Source organism: Stigmatopora argus, chromosome 19 (genome assembly GCF_051989625.1).
Source record: "Stigmatopora argus isolate UIUO_Sarg chromosome 19, RoL_Sarg_1.0, whole genome shotgun sequence".
In the NCBI taxonomy this organism is placed as follows: Eukaryota; Metazoa; Chordata; class Actinopteri; order Syngnathiformes; family Syngnathidae; genus Stigmatopora; species Stigmatopora argus.
In genome coordinates, this window is record NC_135405.1 from 7,286,102 (window position 1) to 7,304,499 (window position 18,398).

At 40.4% G+C, this 18,398-nt stretch overlaps 1 protein-coding gene across 1 annotated transcript; it reads left to right on the forward strand.

Annotated features, from left to right (window-relative positions):
- The first annotated feature begins 2,963 nt into the window (after window positions 1–2,963).
- On the forward strand, window positions 2,964–13,602 carry thbs1b (thrombospondin 1b). The gene is made up of 23 exons (XM_077587383.1): window positions 2,964–3,153; window positions 3,244–3,325; window positions 3,419–3,978; window positions 4,643–4,718; window positions 4,907–4,984; window positions 5,113–5,222; window positions 5,622–5,747; window positions 6,409–6,505; window positions 7,479–7,652; window positions 7,768–7,944; window positions 8,040–8,213; window positions 8,286–8,413; window positions 8,497–8,649; window positions 8,718–8,936; window positions 9,012–9,119; window positions 9,466–9,625; window positions 9,705–9,823; window positions 10,422–10,656; window positions 10,761–10,988; window positions 11,068–11,339; window positions 11,443–11,540; window positions 11,624–11,763; window positions 11,854–13,602. The coding sequence occupies exons 2-23, from the start codon at window positions 3,262–3,264 to the stop codon at window positions 11,859–11,861; spliced, it is 3,504 nt and encodes a 1,167-aa protein (XP_077443509.1). The 5' UTR covers window positions 2,964–3,153; window positions 3,244–3,261; the 3' UTR covers window positions 11,862–13,602.
- The last annotated feature ends 4,796 nt before the right edge of the window (window positions 13,603–18,398 follow it).

The window sequence follows — 18,398 nt, forward strand, 5'->3', positions numbered from 1 at the left end:
TGATGGATATCTAACCTATTTTCTAATCTCTTAAACAAACCAATGTGATAGTTATTATCAGAACAGAAAGCAAACAATTTCATATCTTGAACTTGTGTTTTTTAAAGACAGAATAACCATATAATCCTGCAAATTGATAGTTATGAACAAACACAATGACATTTAGATGATTTTAGTCAACAAGAATTCTTCAAGACGACATCATCAACCAGGAATGTTCTCAACATATTTCCTATCAGTCTTTTGGCAAGATATGAAACTGTGCGACCTCTACAATGAGCGACTAATGAGAGATAATCTGAAATTCCTCGTGTCCTCCAGCTGGCAAACATGTCAAAATTTATCAAACTAAAAATTATTCCCATAAAGAAAGACGCGATAAAGGCGAGAAAACAATTTTGTAGTTTTTCAATTATAATGAAGACATTTGGCCCCATTAGTAATAGGCACAGATATTAATATAAAAAAAAACATTAAAAAGTTCCCTGTATAAAAATAAAGACTGCTAAAGGGAACAGAGTCAATGGCGATGACATACCATGACTGCGAGGTCACAAATTTCAGACAATGAGCCCCTCCTTATAGCAAATGGTTGGAGGCGCTATTGAAGCGTCAGTTGCTCGCTCATGCACTAAATAGTTGATGAAAGGTACTCTCACACCCAACCTCCTAACCTGGAGTCCATGAGAGGGTCAGTGGAGCGTTTCTTAGACGTGCTATTAGTGTGACAGAATAATAGTGAGGTCATCAGAAATGGGTTTTCTCAGAAAAAGACAGAGGTTGATACCTAAAATATTTATCTGTCTAGTAAGTAATGCAGGATAGGCTAATTTGAACAAGATATAAGGAAAGAGGCTCCCTGGATATTTATGTACGCTGCAGAGGTATGCTGGGAATGTGTAGGTGGCAGGTGACCTTTTTATATCTCCAAATAAGGTCAGCTGACAATTGTTTATGGCAGTTTGAGCCTAGGTCACCGTTTGTGTTGGTTTATCCAGGCAATGTGTGCAGAGCTGTAAAGGGATTGCTGCTGTTTGAAATTCCCAATAACTTATGTTCATAGCGAACAAAAAAAAGGTTTTTTTTGACATGCCAAACATATGTCTGCGTTTTTAATTTATCGGGTCCTTGATAGTTCCTTTTATTTGCAAGTGCAGTGACGCATTTTGTGTTTTTTGGTCATTCACGTCAGTACCCTTAGTTTAACCTAGAGAGCTGATTCGAATGTGTATTTTTTCCATTTTACTGTACCCATGCTAAAGGTTTTTCAACTTGATTGCCATTTGATGCAAAGCCAGTGACAATACAGCATTGCTTTTAATGTTCCTTTGGCAAATGTTCTAATAAAGTCATGTAATCTTTGAAACTTGCAGTGTACAATGAGGCATGGATTTCCACAAGTATATAGAGAATTGACCTGCCAATAAAATATGACACATTACGGCCTCTTAACAGCATCAAACCTTATATGATACCATTATGAATCAACTCAAATCAATATGACCAATTTACATTTTCCCTATAAATATCAATGGTGAATCACAAGTCATTATTTGGTGTTAATCTGGGGAAATATTTTTTTTATGTTTCATACAGGAAATGTATATGTAAATGGAAAATCAAAATAGGTAAAATAAAATGGAATCAGGAATCTGGCTCTAGGCAGCCATTACTTAAGACAGTTTGGTTCACCATCATGTCTATTTCCTCCTCTTTCTCATGCGCTCTGGAATGTAAATGACATTGTTCATGGAAGCCCATAAAAAGAAGCTGGCAACCTAATAATAGGTTGATGATAGCTCAAGAATACATTCCAAGTGATATTTAAAAGTTGCAGCCATGCGCTTTTTGCATTTAAAAAGTCATTTTAGTTTCTTTTTCCATTACCACTACTTGCAATATATTATTCCGACTAGGTACTGTATTATACTTTATTTAAGGGTGTCCTAAGAATGTTGAACAAAAACACAGTTAAATTCTTATCAACATCTTACTTACTGCACTTTTGTTCTTCTTGGAGAGGACAGCTCCTAAAATTGATTGATTTCATCAATTAATTGCAAACTTATTGTTGCCTGTAGGTTCTGAGTTAGCCAGTAGAAGGAGCTGGGCAGTCATGGTGCATTTTGTACTTGTTCCATTCATTTTTCTTTTTTTTAATAGGGTGCAAATTCATTCCCGATTAAACAAGAGACACGCAGGCACCAACAAAGGTTACCTGACTCTGACCCCATTGAGTTCTCTGGGTGGAACTTCAAGCTTCAGATGCCTTTAGCCCTCCCCAACTCACGTGCACTTTGTGCATAGGCGCGTGCATTTTTTTAATGCATGTGTTGTAATACGTCGCGTGGATAGATTACTCTTTTTTTTACATTCCTCCAAGTTGTCAACAGACAGTGAAGACCATTACTTGTGATGTCAGTCCTGAGTGAACTCATGCACCACACGCACTTTGACGGCAAAACCTCATCCCTGCCAAGGTTTAGATTGCCTCAGGCTACTGTGCAGATGTCGACTCTTAGTGGTCAGAAATAGAACTGCATCATTCTGGTGGCTTTCAAATGAACCAAAACCTGTTTGGCATCATTTTTTTCATGGATCACTCTTTTATCAATTTCTGGCAAAGAAAAAACAATTCAAAATATGGAATCTATAGGAAACTAAATATAATATTTAGTTTTGAAAGTATAGTTGAACTGTTATTGGGTTATACTAGGTTATAGACATTAAAATAGTAAATTAAAAGAAACTGTTATATTTTGAGGGAGAGGAACTATTACTCTCTCTCTCTCTTTCTCTCTCTTTCTCTCTCTCTCTTTCTCTCTCTCTCCACTCTCCCTCCCTCACCCTCCTTCTCTCTCTCTCCCCTATGGATGATAAACTCGACCCTTTTCTCCCAACCTCTGATTGGACGAGGCCACTTGTTGGGAATGGCATTAAACTATTTAAATAGAACTTTGTCACCCTTCAGCTTATAAGGGACTTTTTATTGCAACTGATCCCATCCAGGACGTTAAATGTATACATCTTGATGGAAAAAGGAACTTTTGTCTTATTTTTAAAAAGGCAAATCAATTCCTAAGGATTATTCCTGGATTTGTATATTTTGCTGTATTTTTCTCCTTACTTTTGATTGACTATTTTTGTGAACAGGTGAGTTTAAGAGGAAAAGTTAGATTGATTTTTTTTTTTAACTATAAATGTAGTCATTGTAAGTGAAATGAATTCATTTTTCTCTTCAAGGCAGTAAAGTTTACTATCATGAAGCTGACGGGTATATTTTTGTTATTGATGCTTTGGACCTGTGAGGGTGCCAGAATTGCAGGTGATTCAACTTGAACCGGCAGATTGCAGTATTTTCTCTTTAAAAAGCAAAAGAAAAAAAAGAATGAGTGCCATTTGTGATTAAACCCCACAGAAAGCGGCGAGGATAACAGCGTGTACGACTTGTTCGACCTGATCCAAGTGCCCAAGAAAAGTCACGGCGTGAACCAGGTGAAAGGAGATGACCCGTACAGCCCCGCCTACAAGATCCTCAACCCGGACCTGATCCCCCCGGTCCCCGAGCGCGCCCTCCGGGACTTGATCGACTCCATCCATGCAGAGAGGGGCTTCCTCTTGCTGCTCAACTTCAAGCAAGCCAAGCGCACCCGGGGTGGTCTTCTGACCGTGGAGAAAAAGGACGGTTCCGGCCCAGTGTTCGAGATCATCTCCAACGGAAAAGCCAACACTCTGGACATTGTTTTCTCCACCGAGAAGAAGCAGCACTTGGTCTCCATTGAAGATGCGGAACTGGCCACGGGATCTTGGAAGAATATCACGCTGTTCGTGCAGGAGGACCGGGCCCAGTTGTATGCTGGATGCGAGGAAGTCAACAACGCCGAGTTGGACGCACCGATCCAGAGCATCCTGACCCAGGAGATGCCGGGCAACGCGCAACTCCGAATCGGCAAAGGAGCCGTCAAGGACAGGTTCATGGTAAGTGCGTCCCTTTAACTCCAAGATAGTATGGTAACTACTACTTATTTATTATGTTGACTACTTATGTATTATGCCTTTATTGATTATTATTATTTATTGGTTATTTATCTGTTCGTTTGTTTGTTTGTTGTTGTTTCTGGTGCACTTCCCTACTTATTTATTTTGTTGACTCATAAGAGTCGCGGGGGGTGCTGGAGCCTATCCCAGCTGACTTCAGGGCAGAGGCGGGGACACCCTGAATCGGTGGCAAGCCGATGGACAACCATTCACACTCAGAATCATACTCAGGGGCAATTTAGAGTTTCCAATCAGCATACCATCCATGTTTTTTGGGGGGAGACATGATATTTGTGCGCTTCGTGGTAAAGCTTTATATCTCATTATACTTGTATAATGACAATAAAAGCCTTCAATTTATTTCAATAAGGCATTTGTCCTCCTAGGAGCTTTCTTATACGTCTTACACGGGCGCAAAAAGCCTTGAATTCCAACTACAAATAAGGAATTTATCTCCTGTGTTAAAAGCAGACAAGTGATAATAGATGCAACACTTTGTTATAATGGCATCTTGTGCAATAAACTGCAGAGTATGTATACTAAATAAACATCTATCGGAAGGCAGTCACGCAACATTTTAACGAAAAAATGCAAATCTTTACAGGGGGTCCTTCAGAACGTGCGCTTTGTTTTTGGGACAAGTTTGGATGCCATCCTTCGCAACAAGGGCTGTCAGAAATGTAAGTAATTCATCAAGTCTGTTTACCCTCCCCCTCCTTCTGTTTTATGACTGTTTATATGCAATATTTGACTACATAAAAACTATTCCCCAGGGTGGCATTTAATGTGGAGTGGGTCAGGGGGTTTGAATATCACACACTTGTGTACTTACTGGATTTTATGTAATGTGTTTATGTTTCTTCTCCAGCACCAGATTCAACAATCATGGAGAATCTTAATGGTTCCTCAGCCATCAGGACAGAGTACACGGGTCATAAAACTAAAGGTGAACCATCCTCAGTACATATGTGATATAGTTTGACATTCCTGCTTTTTGCTCCATATGATTGATTACACAAACCTAGACATGAACATGAATTTTTAAAAAAAAACTTTTTTTTTGCAATGGTGAAGATCTACAGATGGTCTGTGGCTTCTCCTGCGAGGACCTTGTCAGCATGTTCAAGGAGCTCAGGGGTCTCGGTGTGGTGGTCAAGGAACTGTCCATTGAGCTCCGAAAGCTGGTGAGCAAATCACACTTTGGTCTGTGTATATGTGTTTGCATGTAACAGTACTTTTAGTACTACGTATTTAGTGCTTGAAATCATAATGATCAAAATATTATTTACTCTGCTACACAATATTTTGTTGACATATCTGTCCAGTTAAGTTTTGCCGAGTGCATTGTTGGGGGATTTTTGTTATTGTGTAGATTTAAAAGTATGTTTATTCCATTCAATATTACAGTGTATTCACTGCCTTTGATGGATATCCCTGTTATATTGCAAAATTAGTCATCACTGTAACTTAATTTCTTTCTCTGCTTGTGAAGTGCTGTATTCTATCTTTCTTTTTTCGCTAAAACATTTGTTGCTCAAGCAACAATCAGCTATGTAAACCACACAAATGCCTTGTCCCTCCAGACAAACGAAAATAAGCTGATTAAGACTCGTATCGGGATCCACGGTGGCGTTTGCATCCACAATGGCATTGTACACAAGAACCGAGACGAGTGGACCGTTGATGACTGCACCGAGTGTACTTGTCAGGTGTGTCTCAGACTTGATCTTACGGCAGCATACCATTATGTTTGGACTGGTTTGTGCATGCACAAATCCAGATGGACACATAATGAACACCCGCAAATACAGCAGGTACACAAACAATTACCACAATTTAACTTGTGCTGTCAGTAATGATAAGGTGAACATGTTTGGTCGTGATAAGATGTCTGGCTTCAGGAGGTCAAGTTTAAGTGCTGCATTACGTGTAATTTAGAACACTTCGTCCTTAGCAAGCAGGCAGGCAGTAGGAGCAGTCATTCAGATGATAAGGTAATCCTTGCTTTGCACTTTTAGGCTGTCTGGCATTTAATGTCAAGGGCACAGCCGTTCCGTCTAGGTCATCCGTCTGAAACTGGCTTCCTCTTACAAGGGTTTTGGCCATATTTATTCGCTTTGCTGACACAGCTGATAAATTGGTGACAGCAGGGGTCTGCACTTGTAGACAGACATCTGGATTTTTCTTTATCACGCCAGGCTTGGTGAACATTGTTGAATGGAAATGGTTCAAATTTATCCAAGTTATGTAACAAACCATCTTGACTGGAGATGGTTCAGTCAACTTCCATTTTGGTTACGGCCCCTTCACTGACATTTGAAACAATCTGTTCTTTTTAAAATCATTATACTAATAAATGTTTTATTGTAGAACTCTGCAACAGTGTGTCGCAAGATCTCCTGTCCTCTGATTCCCTGCGCCAATGCAACTGTACCAGACGGAGAGTGTTGCCCACGCTGTGGAACACGTAAGCATTTTACTTCATTTAACTTTTTATTTCAATCGACATCGTTGTTAGAAAGTTGACTAAGGTTTACCACTACTAAAAACATACAGACCTTTCTAAAGTTAAATCTTAAAAATGTTTTATGGTGACATGACTATTGATTTTTTCGAACAGATTATTTCCTATATTTTTTTAGTTTGACATTAGAAGCTCAACTGTACACTACAATTCTAACCCTGCAAATGTGCCATACAGTACTATAAATGTTGTGTAAGCCAGAACGTGGAAGGAGCATTCATTGAGACACTGCCCCAGTCATTCCCTAAAAGGGATTCGGTGTAATTTCCCGTATAAAAGCCACAAATATTTTCTACGTGTTAGGGTTTCTGTTTAAGAGAACGTATGTTAATTTTAGAGATGACTTAACTGAGTTTATGTTGGAGTAAATAAAGGGCTACTTATGTGTTGGAAACATTGCTGCTTTGTGTTGAAAGGGAACTTTGAATTCTTTAAGCTGAGATGCCTGCAATTTGCCAAATTGGTCAAAGTGGGAAAGAAAATTGTTTGACTCTGGCAATCCACAAAAAGACAAGTGACATTTTAGTCATACCTGTATAGGCTTGGCTGCAACCCTTCACTAAAACCAAAATAAACAGCTGAGCTCACATTCATATAGACATTAGCCACTTGTTTAAGTCATTGCAAACTGTCAATCCTTTGCAAAAAAAAAATCCTCTTTAGGAAAACAAATGTTAATGGGACATCCCTGTGTATCATTAGGATAGGGGGCAAAATGATTCTACGTCAATCTCTGCCCATCCACAAAGCGAAGGCCGCAAATCCACAGTGTTACTGCCCAGCTCTAAAAAAAAAAAATTCCCAGGTCATTTAGGTTGGAGGGTGTTTGTGTGTGTAGTGGGGGAGTGCTGCATTTCTCTAATAGCTCTTTCATTGTGTCTCCTTCCCATATTCTTGCCATCTCCCTCCTCCTCAGCGAGCGACTATGCAGAGGACGGCTGGTCGCCGTGGTCTGAATGGACCCATTGTTCCGTGTCATGTGGGCGTGGCATCCAGCAGCGTGGACGCTCTTGCGACCGCATCAATAACAACTGCGAGGGCACCTCTGTGCAGACCCGTGACTGTTATCTCCAGGAGTGCGACAAGCGCTGTAAGTTGACCCCAGTGAACCACCTTGATTGTCTTACCCAAAACAGTAATCAATTTCATTATAGTTGTCACTTTAATGCATTCTTTAAAAAAAAAATCTTTTTTGAACAATTCAGTCAAGCAGGATGGCAGCTGGAGCCATTGGTCACCCTGGTCTTCATGTTCGGTTACCTGCGGAGCCGGTGTCATCACCCGAATCCGTCTTTGCAATTCCCCAACCCCCCAACTTGGAGGCAAAGACTGCGTGGGAGAGGGTCGGCAAACGGAAAAATGTCAAAAGTCTCCATGCCCCAGTAAGTTTTGGGTCCATTCAATTGCACTTGTGGGTCCTTAAGCCCATTTATAAAACAACAATAGCTATAATCATGTTTTTCCTTGTGTTCCCCAGTCAATGGAAACTGGGGACCCTGGTCACCGTGGGATACATGCACTGTTACATGTGGAGGCGGTGTTCACACTCGTAAACGTATGTGCAATGATCCTGCACCAAAATATAATGGTAAAGAGTGTGTTGGTGAAGGCAAAGAAACAGAGATGTGCAACAACAAAACATGTCCTATTGGTAAGGAACATTTGGAAATACCTGGTACCTGAAATAACAATTCAGACCTTGAACAATGGTTACTGTTTTCAGATGGCTGCCAATCAAACCCCTGTTTCGCCGGAGCAAAGTGTACTAGTTTTCCCGATGGCTCCTGGAAGTGTGGAAAATGCCCTGTTGGTTACACTGGCAATGGTATTAAGTGCAAAGATCTGGATGAGGTAAAATCTTCAATAAATAGCTCTCACCTGCAATCCAATGCGAATCACATGATGGATGATTAATATTCTGCTTCCTCTTATAGTGCAAAGAGGTCCCAGATGCTTGCTTTGAGTTTAATGGTGTACATCGCTGTGAGAACACAAATCCTGGCTACAACTGTCTTCCTTGCCCACCTCGTTATTCAGGACCTCAACCGTTTGGTAAAGGTGTCGAGCAGGCTGCTGCTACTAAACAGGTGCATACACGAAACCTCAGACCTGCCTTTTCAGAGGGCAAAAACATGATTTTAGTCTTTTATTTTAGGTGTGCTCCCCCCGAAATCCTTGCCTGGACGGAAGCCATAACTGTAATAAGCACGCACGTTGCAACTACCTTGGACATTTCTCGGAACCCTTGTTCCGATGCGAGTGTAAACCAGGATATGCTGGTAATGGACACATCTGTGGAGAGGACACTGATCTGGATGGTTGGCCCAATGCTGACTTGGTTTGTGTAGAGAATGCCACCTACCACTGCAAAAAGGTTGGTATCATGAAGTTGCAACAGCATATTTTAAATAGTTTTAGAATAGATTGATGGTCCTTTCTATTAACTCAGGACAACTGCCCTAACCTCCCTAACTCTGGGCAAGAAGATTATGATCAGGACGGCATTGGAGATGCTTGTGACATTGATGATGACAATGATGGAATCCCTGATGACAGAGTAAGTCCCATGAGAGTGTGCATGTGGAAATGACTGAGACTTTTTAAGTTCTTCATTCAAGAAATACCAAGCTAGTTGGACGGGTGAGCGGGGCTTGGCAGGGGGAAAGCAAATGTTTTCGCTGGCCAAAACCTCAAATTCTATCACCGAGGTTCAAGTCTGAAGGGACTCAACTGTGCACAAATTCCAACGCTAGAAGTGGGATCTGACCTAAAAATAAAGCACCTTTTCATTCCATGAATCTCCTTCTTTCTAAATAGATCCACTCAGTCAGTCTGAAGGCAGATGACGAGGACATGCACCTGAACACACACCCTTAACGTTCCTCTCCATATCGCCCAAACAGGACAACTGTCCATTTATCTTCAACCCCAGGCAGTACGACTATGATCGCGATGACGTGGGCGATCGCTGTGACAACTGTCCTTATAATAGCAACCCCGACCAAACAGACACAGACAACAATGGAGAGGGAGATGCCTGCGCTGTGGACATAGACGGAGACGGTAAGGGCTTGACTCTTCAGGATAGCTATTCGTGATGAGACTTATTTTAAAAAAATACTGCTTTGTGTACATTTTCCAGGAATACTAAATGAGAAGGATAACTGCGCCTATGTGTACAATGTGGACCAGAAAGACAGCGATTTGGATGGGGTGGGAGACATGTGTGATAACTGCCCTCTGGAACATAATCCAGATCAGGTGTGTGAACACTCCACCCTCCTCATTTCCTTGCGGCTCATCCAGCAGCCACAATACGCATTCATGTTTTAGTCTTTTTCCATAGCTCAGCATGTCCCTTTTCAAGCCTGTGTGTGGTTGAGAGAGAGATAGACAGTGACTCAGTCATTTACCCAAGTGTCAGTCTGAGTTTTACATGCTGGAGGAAATCCCACGTAGAGCTCGCGGGCAGAGTTGAATAGGCGTGGTTTGGGGATCAGGGTCTTTTCAATGGGCCATTGACATTAGACGTGAAAAAGGAGGCCCTCAGCTTAATTTCACTGAAGAATGGGCTTCACCACTGGACAGCGCAATGCACCTGTGCCATGCTAGACTGGAAAAGAGGAATGCAATGACCAAGTTTGCTTGAAATGTGTACTTTTTTTAACCTAAAAGTCAAGTCCAGACATGTATGATGGTGCTGAAAGAAGTAAAAACACAGCATTTTCCAAAGAATGCCTTTCAATTCCAAGCACAAAATTTGATGATGGTCCATTTCAGTTTGTAATCCAATGTCATCTCTTTAAAATTTGGCAGCAGATTCTTAATTTCTTGCTACTATCCCTTATTGCCATTACAGGTGGATTCAGATGATGACCGTGTGGGGGACAAGTGTGACAGCAATCAGGATATTGATGAGGATGGACACCAGAACAACTTGGACAACTGCCCGTACATCCCTAATGCTAATCAGGCTGATCACGACAAGGACGGCAAAGGAGATGCATGTGACCACGATGATGACAATGACGGGATCCCAGATGACAAAGACAATTGCAGACTCGCACATAATCCGGACCAAATTGACTCTGATGGTAAGGACAATGGATTATTGGGAAAGGGTCGGAATTTACAATTTGCAATTAATACGCCTTCATTTTTTCGCATTCATCAACAAACTTTCAATTTTTTTTTGCAGGTGATGGTCGTGGAGATGCATGCAAAGATGACTTTGACCAAGACAATGTACCTGACATTTATGATGTGTGTCCTGAGAACTTTGACATTAGCGAGACGGACTTCCGAAAATTCCAAATGGTTCCTCTAGACCCGAAAGGAACTTCGCAGATTGATCCAAATTGGGTAGTCCGTCACCAGGGTAAAGAACTCGTTCAAACTGTCAACTGTGACCCCGGTATTGCTGTTGGTAAGTAAGAAAATACTAATATTAAAACTAGTCAAGGATGTACAGTACAATATTAGATCCTTCTCTCTCTCTTTCTTAGGATACCATGAGTTTAATTCCGTTGACTTTAGTGGGACCTTCTTCATCAACACCGAGAGGGATGATGACTATGCCGGCTTTGTGTTTGGATATCAGTCAAGTTCCAGGTTTTATGTGGTGATGTGGAAGCAGATCACTCAGACTTACTGGTCTAACAAACCCACAAAAGCCCAAGGCTACTCTGGTTTGTCAATCAAAGTGGTAAATTCCACAACTGGCCCGGGAGAACACCTCAGGAATGCATTGTGGCATACCGGGAATACTGCAGGACAGGTGCAGTGTGACCTAATTCATGACCATCCATATGACTCCCCTATAGGGTGTACTATTACGATATTCAAATTTTTCCTTTAATGGTTATCTCTTCATGCTTTAGGTCCGCACTCTTTGGCATGACCCCAAGAATGTCGGATGGAAAGATTACACTGCATACAGATGGCATCTGATCCACAGACCAAGAACAGGCCTTATCAGGTAGAGAGAAGAAAAGTTAACATTCGTTTTTCATGTTGAGTGAATTTGATCATTTCTCACCAATGTTTTTTTCACTCGCTTAGAGTTGTGATGTACGAAGGAAAGAAGATCATGGCAGATTCTGGTAGCATCTATGACAAAACATATGCAGGAGGCAGGCTAGGACTTTTTGTCTTCTCCCAGGAAATGGTTTACTTCTCAGACCTCAAGTATGAGTGCAGAGGTAAGAATTAATGTCGGAATAAACTATTGACATTAACTAGAACAATCATATGTAACCAACAATTCTTTTGTTTGATTTTTTTCCCCACAGATGTATAAATGCACAAAACTGGCTGTTCTGAGGAATGCACCTTTTAGTAGTATGAACATTTTTTATTCTCTTTTAAAAGTCCAGGGACCGATTTCAACGCTTTCTTGTACAGTGCGTACACCCGTAGAGGCTGAAGGGCATGTGGGCGGCCTTGGGTAATGTGAAGCTGGTTTGGGCTGAGCACCAAACGGCTGAGTGCCGGCTGAGGATCAGAGAGTCCCTTCTCCTCCACCCTTCCACAAGGGCGGGGAAAGCTGGCGAGAAAAAGGAAAATATTCCCTCCCTCCCCGCCTTTGCCTGTAGGACACCAGCACCTTTCTGTCCCAGCTCTCCTTGCTTTCTTACTCTCTGAAAGACTTCATTCATCTCTGTGCGGGCAGGGCTCCCCATAGACAACTATGCACTTCCAAACTTTTTACATCCTCTTCTCAGCTTTGTCTCTTCAGCCTGTGTGCCTTTTGAGCTCACCTTCCACATCATATTACGCTCTGGATAGATATTCCAAAGAAAGACTGAGTAAATATTCAATTTACGTTACCAGGTTGCACATTTTGAAAGATACATTTCTTAAGGACTCAAAGGATGATGGCAGCAATAACATTATAGGAATCTTCATTATTGAGGATGTATGACTGAAGAAAATTTACAAATCGAAATAAGGCGATGTTTGTGTTCATGATTGCGCGTTGAAGACTGGCCATGGATGGAAAATGAAAGTACTTCATCTACCTAAGACCAAATGAAGAGAAAACAGAAGAAAAGGAGAAACTCTATTGAGAAGTCAATGTAGTTCATTATGCAAAATGTATTGATTTTAGTCCAGAATTTGTAAAGAATTCTCAGGTAAAAATGAGCGCCTTTTAAAATCACCATAAACTACATTCCCTCCACCACACCGCACCCAAGGCTTATTATCTTCATCTTTTGAGTTTTGAATTAGGTATTATGTAAATACATGTAATTTATTGAGTCTTGCCTACAATGTAGGCAGCAAAAAATTGGATACTTTGAAAAAGTATAAGTATAATCTGAGTAAAAAAATGATAACAAATTGAGGAGTCATCAGGTTTTAGAAACTGGATGTGTTGCTCTTATCAATTTCTTCCCAACTTGCGACTTGCAAACTATTTTGTTTTGTTTCTGGTAACAGAACTTCATGGCACTTGTGTCCTTTTGGAAAAATGTTAAACTAAATAAATGATGTGCAAATATTACCTCATTACCGTCGATCAATACGAACACATGCATTTAATTTTCCATTGAAAGTACTATAGTATTAGTGGAGCATGTGTTGTAGATTAAATGTCATTTCATTTAAATACAACCAGTTTTGAAAACTACCACAGTGAGAATATGGGAGACTTTTTGCTTTATCGTGTGTGTCCAATGCTGTTTTTAGCAGATAAATTATTTTTCCATTTTGTTTTTAGCAGTTTGTGAGAGGTCAATTTGAGTGACTGTGTGTGTAGATAAATGCTATTTAAATAATTTATCAGGATTTGTTGCCATACTAAAGGGCACGTCTCCATCTGTATAAACGGTTTGCACACTAATGTGAGGATGTTGTATTCTTTATCATTTTTACTTTTGAAGAGGCCGGGGGGGATTTTGTGTAACAATATTATCATTATTTTTGTACAATTAGGTTTCCTTGTCTGTATCAGGTTCTTTAGTTGTACAAATGCTAAAATGCTGTTCTTATTTTTAGTGATTTGTAACATATTTCAAGATAATAAATAGTTAAAAGTCTCATGATTGTGTGTGCTTTTTGGGTGAGTGGCTAAAATGCAAGGCAATATTTTTTAGGTTTTACTATGGAGTGTATAGTCAAAGTCAGAAATATGTCAGGGACTGTGAAAGTCATGATTAGACTATGGTTCAGATTTAACTCCTTTATGAGCTAGTGCTCACAATTCTATTACAAAAGTCTTTTTGAGTACTTGCCGAATTCAATGTGAGGATTTTATATTTTTGTACACTGCAATTGTCTTGAAACGAGTCCACAGTCTACAAATATAGGATAGGATCCAAGTCACTCAGGACCTAAAAACATCTGGAATATTTCACTGAGACCTGGCAAGTGTTTGCTTTAATTTTTAGTTATTTATGAAGTCACTATATTAAGTCAATTTGTAAGACCCAGAGAAAGTCGCACTATCAGGTCTTTCTCGCCTAAAAGAGGTGATGATGGCTACATGAGGAATGTGACAAGCACTTCTGTTCTTTAACTTGAGCTACCAGGTGACCTGGTTAGACAAACTGATCTTGTGATTGATATCTACTTCAAAATGTCCAAGGTCAAATTACTGCTAGTTCACTGTCACGGGCGATGTCAAAGAAAAGTCAAATACTTGTAGTATACTAATTTACCCTGTTTATCTTCCATCACTGCATTAAATACCTTTTGGCTCACCTTAACTCCGACAATGGGGAATTAAGTCAAAACAAGCTACACAAACTTTCTTTCTCACTTATCGTATCACTCCATTTATTCTGAGAACATAAAGTACGGCCTAACCCAACGGTATAAATGGCTGAGTGGGTCAGTTTAGCCTTTAATGGCCTTCAATTTCACTCTAATTCTGCCTTTCTGGATGTAAACAATTATAAAGTGGCAACACTAAGGCGAGACTTCTTAATAGCTGCAATAGTTCCCACACAGGTGTGTACAAACTCCTCTGTGTTTACTTTTGCACGATTTAAGGCTTCGTGGGTGGATGAAAGAGCAAGCACTCAAACTTTACCGCTGCAGACAAACCTTTAAGGTCAAACAATCGGTTGCAGAAGCCTGTTTTTTTTCACTAGGAAATACTGAACATTTTTAAATGGTTAGTTTTTGTACCCCTTCTTTATGGATAACAACAAGTCTCCTATTTAACATTACATTTGTCATATATGAGTTTTTAGCTATTGCTCTGTTGCCACTACTGTAAAATTGCCATATATAGAAAACTGACCCAAGACCCAGTCAACATATAACTCCCCAAAAAATGCTCAGACACTGGACTGGAATACACACTTGCAAACCACTGAAGTGAATTTAACTCTGACTCTTAACTCAGTCCAGAATGAACAGAAAAGTTCCCGCACTGATTTTTTTTGAACAGCAGCAGCAAACCTTTGGTCCACACACCCACACACTCTTTAAATAATAAAAGAACAAAACTGCTAGAGACCCACCCAATTACCGCAAAAGTTCTTTGATATTCCTATTAAAAAATAACACCTTTTCCCTCAGTAAGAGGGTATGAACTATCGGCCTTGAAGTGTTGGGACAAAGTGCCGATGAGTTGAACAGGAGATGTACAACGGTCTTATTTAGATCCTGTAATTCTCAAAGGAAGCGGATGGACTGTGCAGCCACTGAACTGACCTCAAACCTCAAACCTTGGTTTCATGAAAGGCCTCCCTGCCAGCTCCCTTCATCCGTCACCTGACACTTGTGCACCGAGGCTCGTGTATTTGCGTGAATTTGTGTGCGTGCAGTGTTGTGTTAAAAGGAGGACCCCCCACCAAATACCACCACCTTTGCACATTAAGGGCAGGGGCTGCAGGAGACCACCTGAATATACAGAATCCAAGACTAAAAAAAATATATACTTGCTAAAAATAAATCTGTAATGTATTTTTTCCTTGCCTGGCCTTATGTATGGTAAAGCATGCATCAACACCAAAACTGATGATCATGCATTGAAATTCCTCAGAGTTGAAATAGCCATAGGCATCAAATTGTTTACCTCCAACTATTCTGATTGAGCCGTCTGAGCTTCCAGGTTTACGCACAGCTGGGTTTCTTGTTTAAAGAGGTTTAAGGGCTGAAGAAGCCATATGTAAATGAGATCTAAAAACTGAGCCAGATATTTCGTAATACTGCAGTTTTAGGATTATATTGCACATTTGTCTGTAGCGATAGTCATGTTAGCTTAGAAGGTCCTGATCACAGAGCAGGACTCTCTAAAATGTCTTGTTTTATATCATTCCAACGGGTGCAAAAAAAATCTGCATGCAATACATATGTGTTTTCCCTATGTTGCTGTTTTGTATTCACATTGTTGTTATTAACAAAGAAATTACAGTTCCTCTTTAACGTGTGGGGACCCCTATCCCATAAGGAGTAGCAAACCAGACACAATCACAGTGCTTTTAACTCAACTGGAAGCAGATGAGAGACGACTCAAAGACTGGAGGAAGAAGAAAAGGCTTTTCATTTCCTGCTGTGAGGACACCTCGCTTCTGTTCTGCATCCTCTTCTGATCCAGAAACCCTGCAAATCCTTTTGCCCTTGGCTTTTCTTGGGCTACATCAGCCCTGACTCAGCCAAGAATTCCTCTTTTCACTATTTGCATCTGTATTGGTTATGTCATCACAGAATTTCTTATTCAAGTCAACCAGAACAGTTTTTAATTAAACTCATCTTTTCATGAGTAGTGACATAAACAAGGGTGCCTTGAATTAATGCACCAACATATGAGTTTTTAAGGTACAATCTTACAATTAAATTCTGAGAAGCCTTCAAATTTATTATCCTATATTTTTAATGGCAACCATTGGTTTTGTGTGGGGCGGTGATTCATAGAATTTCAGCGCAATTTTTGAGTAATATTGATTTTTCTAAACATAAATTCACTTAATTCACAAGAGCAGAATCGTAGAACTATGCACAATTAAATGCCATTGCTGAAACTGTTTAAGCAACGTGGAATAAAGTTGTACAATGCAGAGAAAACCTAAGCAACCAAAGGGAGACAATTTAAACGTAACAAATATCTGCCAACCACTATTCAAGAAAAAAAAAAGATTACATTAAGAGTTGAGGGTCCATTTCTACAATGTTTGTTCATGAATGAGCTATTAAAAAACAGAAGACAGTTAACATGCCTAAAACGTGCACACGATGCTTTTGACAAGGAATGAAGGACATCAGCTGCCAAACGAGAGGAAGTCCTCGTGTGTTGTCTACCACTCACTTGGCAACCCCCTCACTTTCCACACAGGGGTGCGAAATATTAGCGATAGCTACGCCAGACACAATTTCACACTTCTACTAAATTTCACCATAGGCTGCATGTTGCATGTGACTGGAGACCAAGATGTATATATACTCACCTGTGTTGTACAGTATTCTTTATTTGTGAACGGGATATCTGATACAACTGGTGCTATATTTAACTTGAAATGTGTTACCATGGTAGAAAGGGTTTATTTCATTCTGCTTTCACATGATAATGTGTTTGTTCCAAAAAAAACACCAAAAGGAAGCCAATAAACAAGCAAAATTCATGTCTGAAGATCTAGCCTGAGCCTTACGGGAGTGACTAATGTGGGTATTATGTTCCGTGACAGCCAGGTTTCCACTCCCAAATGCCAACGTCTTCCATAGTCTTGTGCCATGCAAGATTCAGCATGAAAGAATGTAGAAGAAGGTAAAAAAATAAAAAAAAGTTCCCTGTAAATGTGCTTGGCTGGTGCACAGAAGCCCATCTGATAGGCACCATCACAATGCTGAAAACAGACCCGAGGGATTCTTTGTGGAGGCACACAGACAGACTGTCGTCATTCAACAGTTGCATATTTAGTGTGATTAACAGCCGATATGCACCAGTATGATAATGTCTTTCTTTAACAACTAATTAAATGACTGCATGTGAAATTGTTCTTCTGGGTCCGGTTACAGCATTGTCTGCCTCACAATATGGTTCCGCGTTTGAATTTGAATCTCAACTCAGGCCTTCCTGCGTGTAATTTACATGTTACCTTCTCTGATTACTCAATTTTACTTGCATGTTCGGTTAAATGACGATTAGATATGTACTTTGTGGCCTTGAGCAATGTGTTAAATTCACTCTGTGGCAGCTTTTATGGAAAGAACAGAAAAAATAGGCATTTCTACTGTACTTATGGCCTTCATGAGAATGCTCATTCCTGCAACAAACCTTGACAGGGGCGATGAGAAACGTGAAGTGTTGGGTTCCCTCGGACCCATTTGCAATCCTCGATCTGATGCAGCCAGACAAAAGAAGCACAGAAACCAGAGCTTGGAGAGAAGAATAGAGTCCTTTCTCCATCCATGCCCACCGGCTGTTGTGCACCTTGGAGAAGCTCTCAACGCCGAGGGCAGATGGGATATCTTGATAATGGAGACGCATACACAGAGAGAAATTCAGGCTGGCTTCTCAGTGTCCCCTTCAACCTTAGAACGTGATGGATGAAGGAAGGTTGGCAATTTTGTGTTAATTTGTGAATTCTCCCTGTGGCTGACTCTCAATGGACATCATGTTTGTGTAAGGCAATTTAAGAGAATGGAAAATGCATGGTGGTACTTTCACCGCACGTTGCAGGCTTCTGTGATGAAAACACATATGTGGAACACGTATGGTTCATGAAGCTATTCAGAGTCTGGCATAGCTATGCCAGCCCCACAGTTGCCACTTGTTTCGGGTTCTTGCTGTCTTTATTTTAATTGCCAAAGGAAAAGCATGCTCAATTAGGTTGCATCCAGGACACAAAATTAGCTATCCACTAATATAAACCATACTGTAATTGAC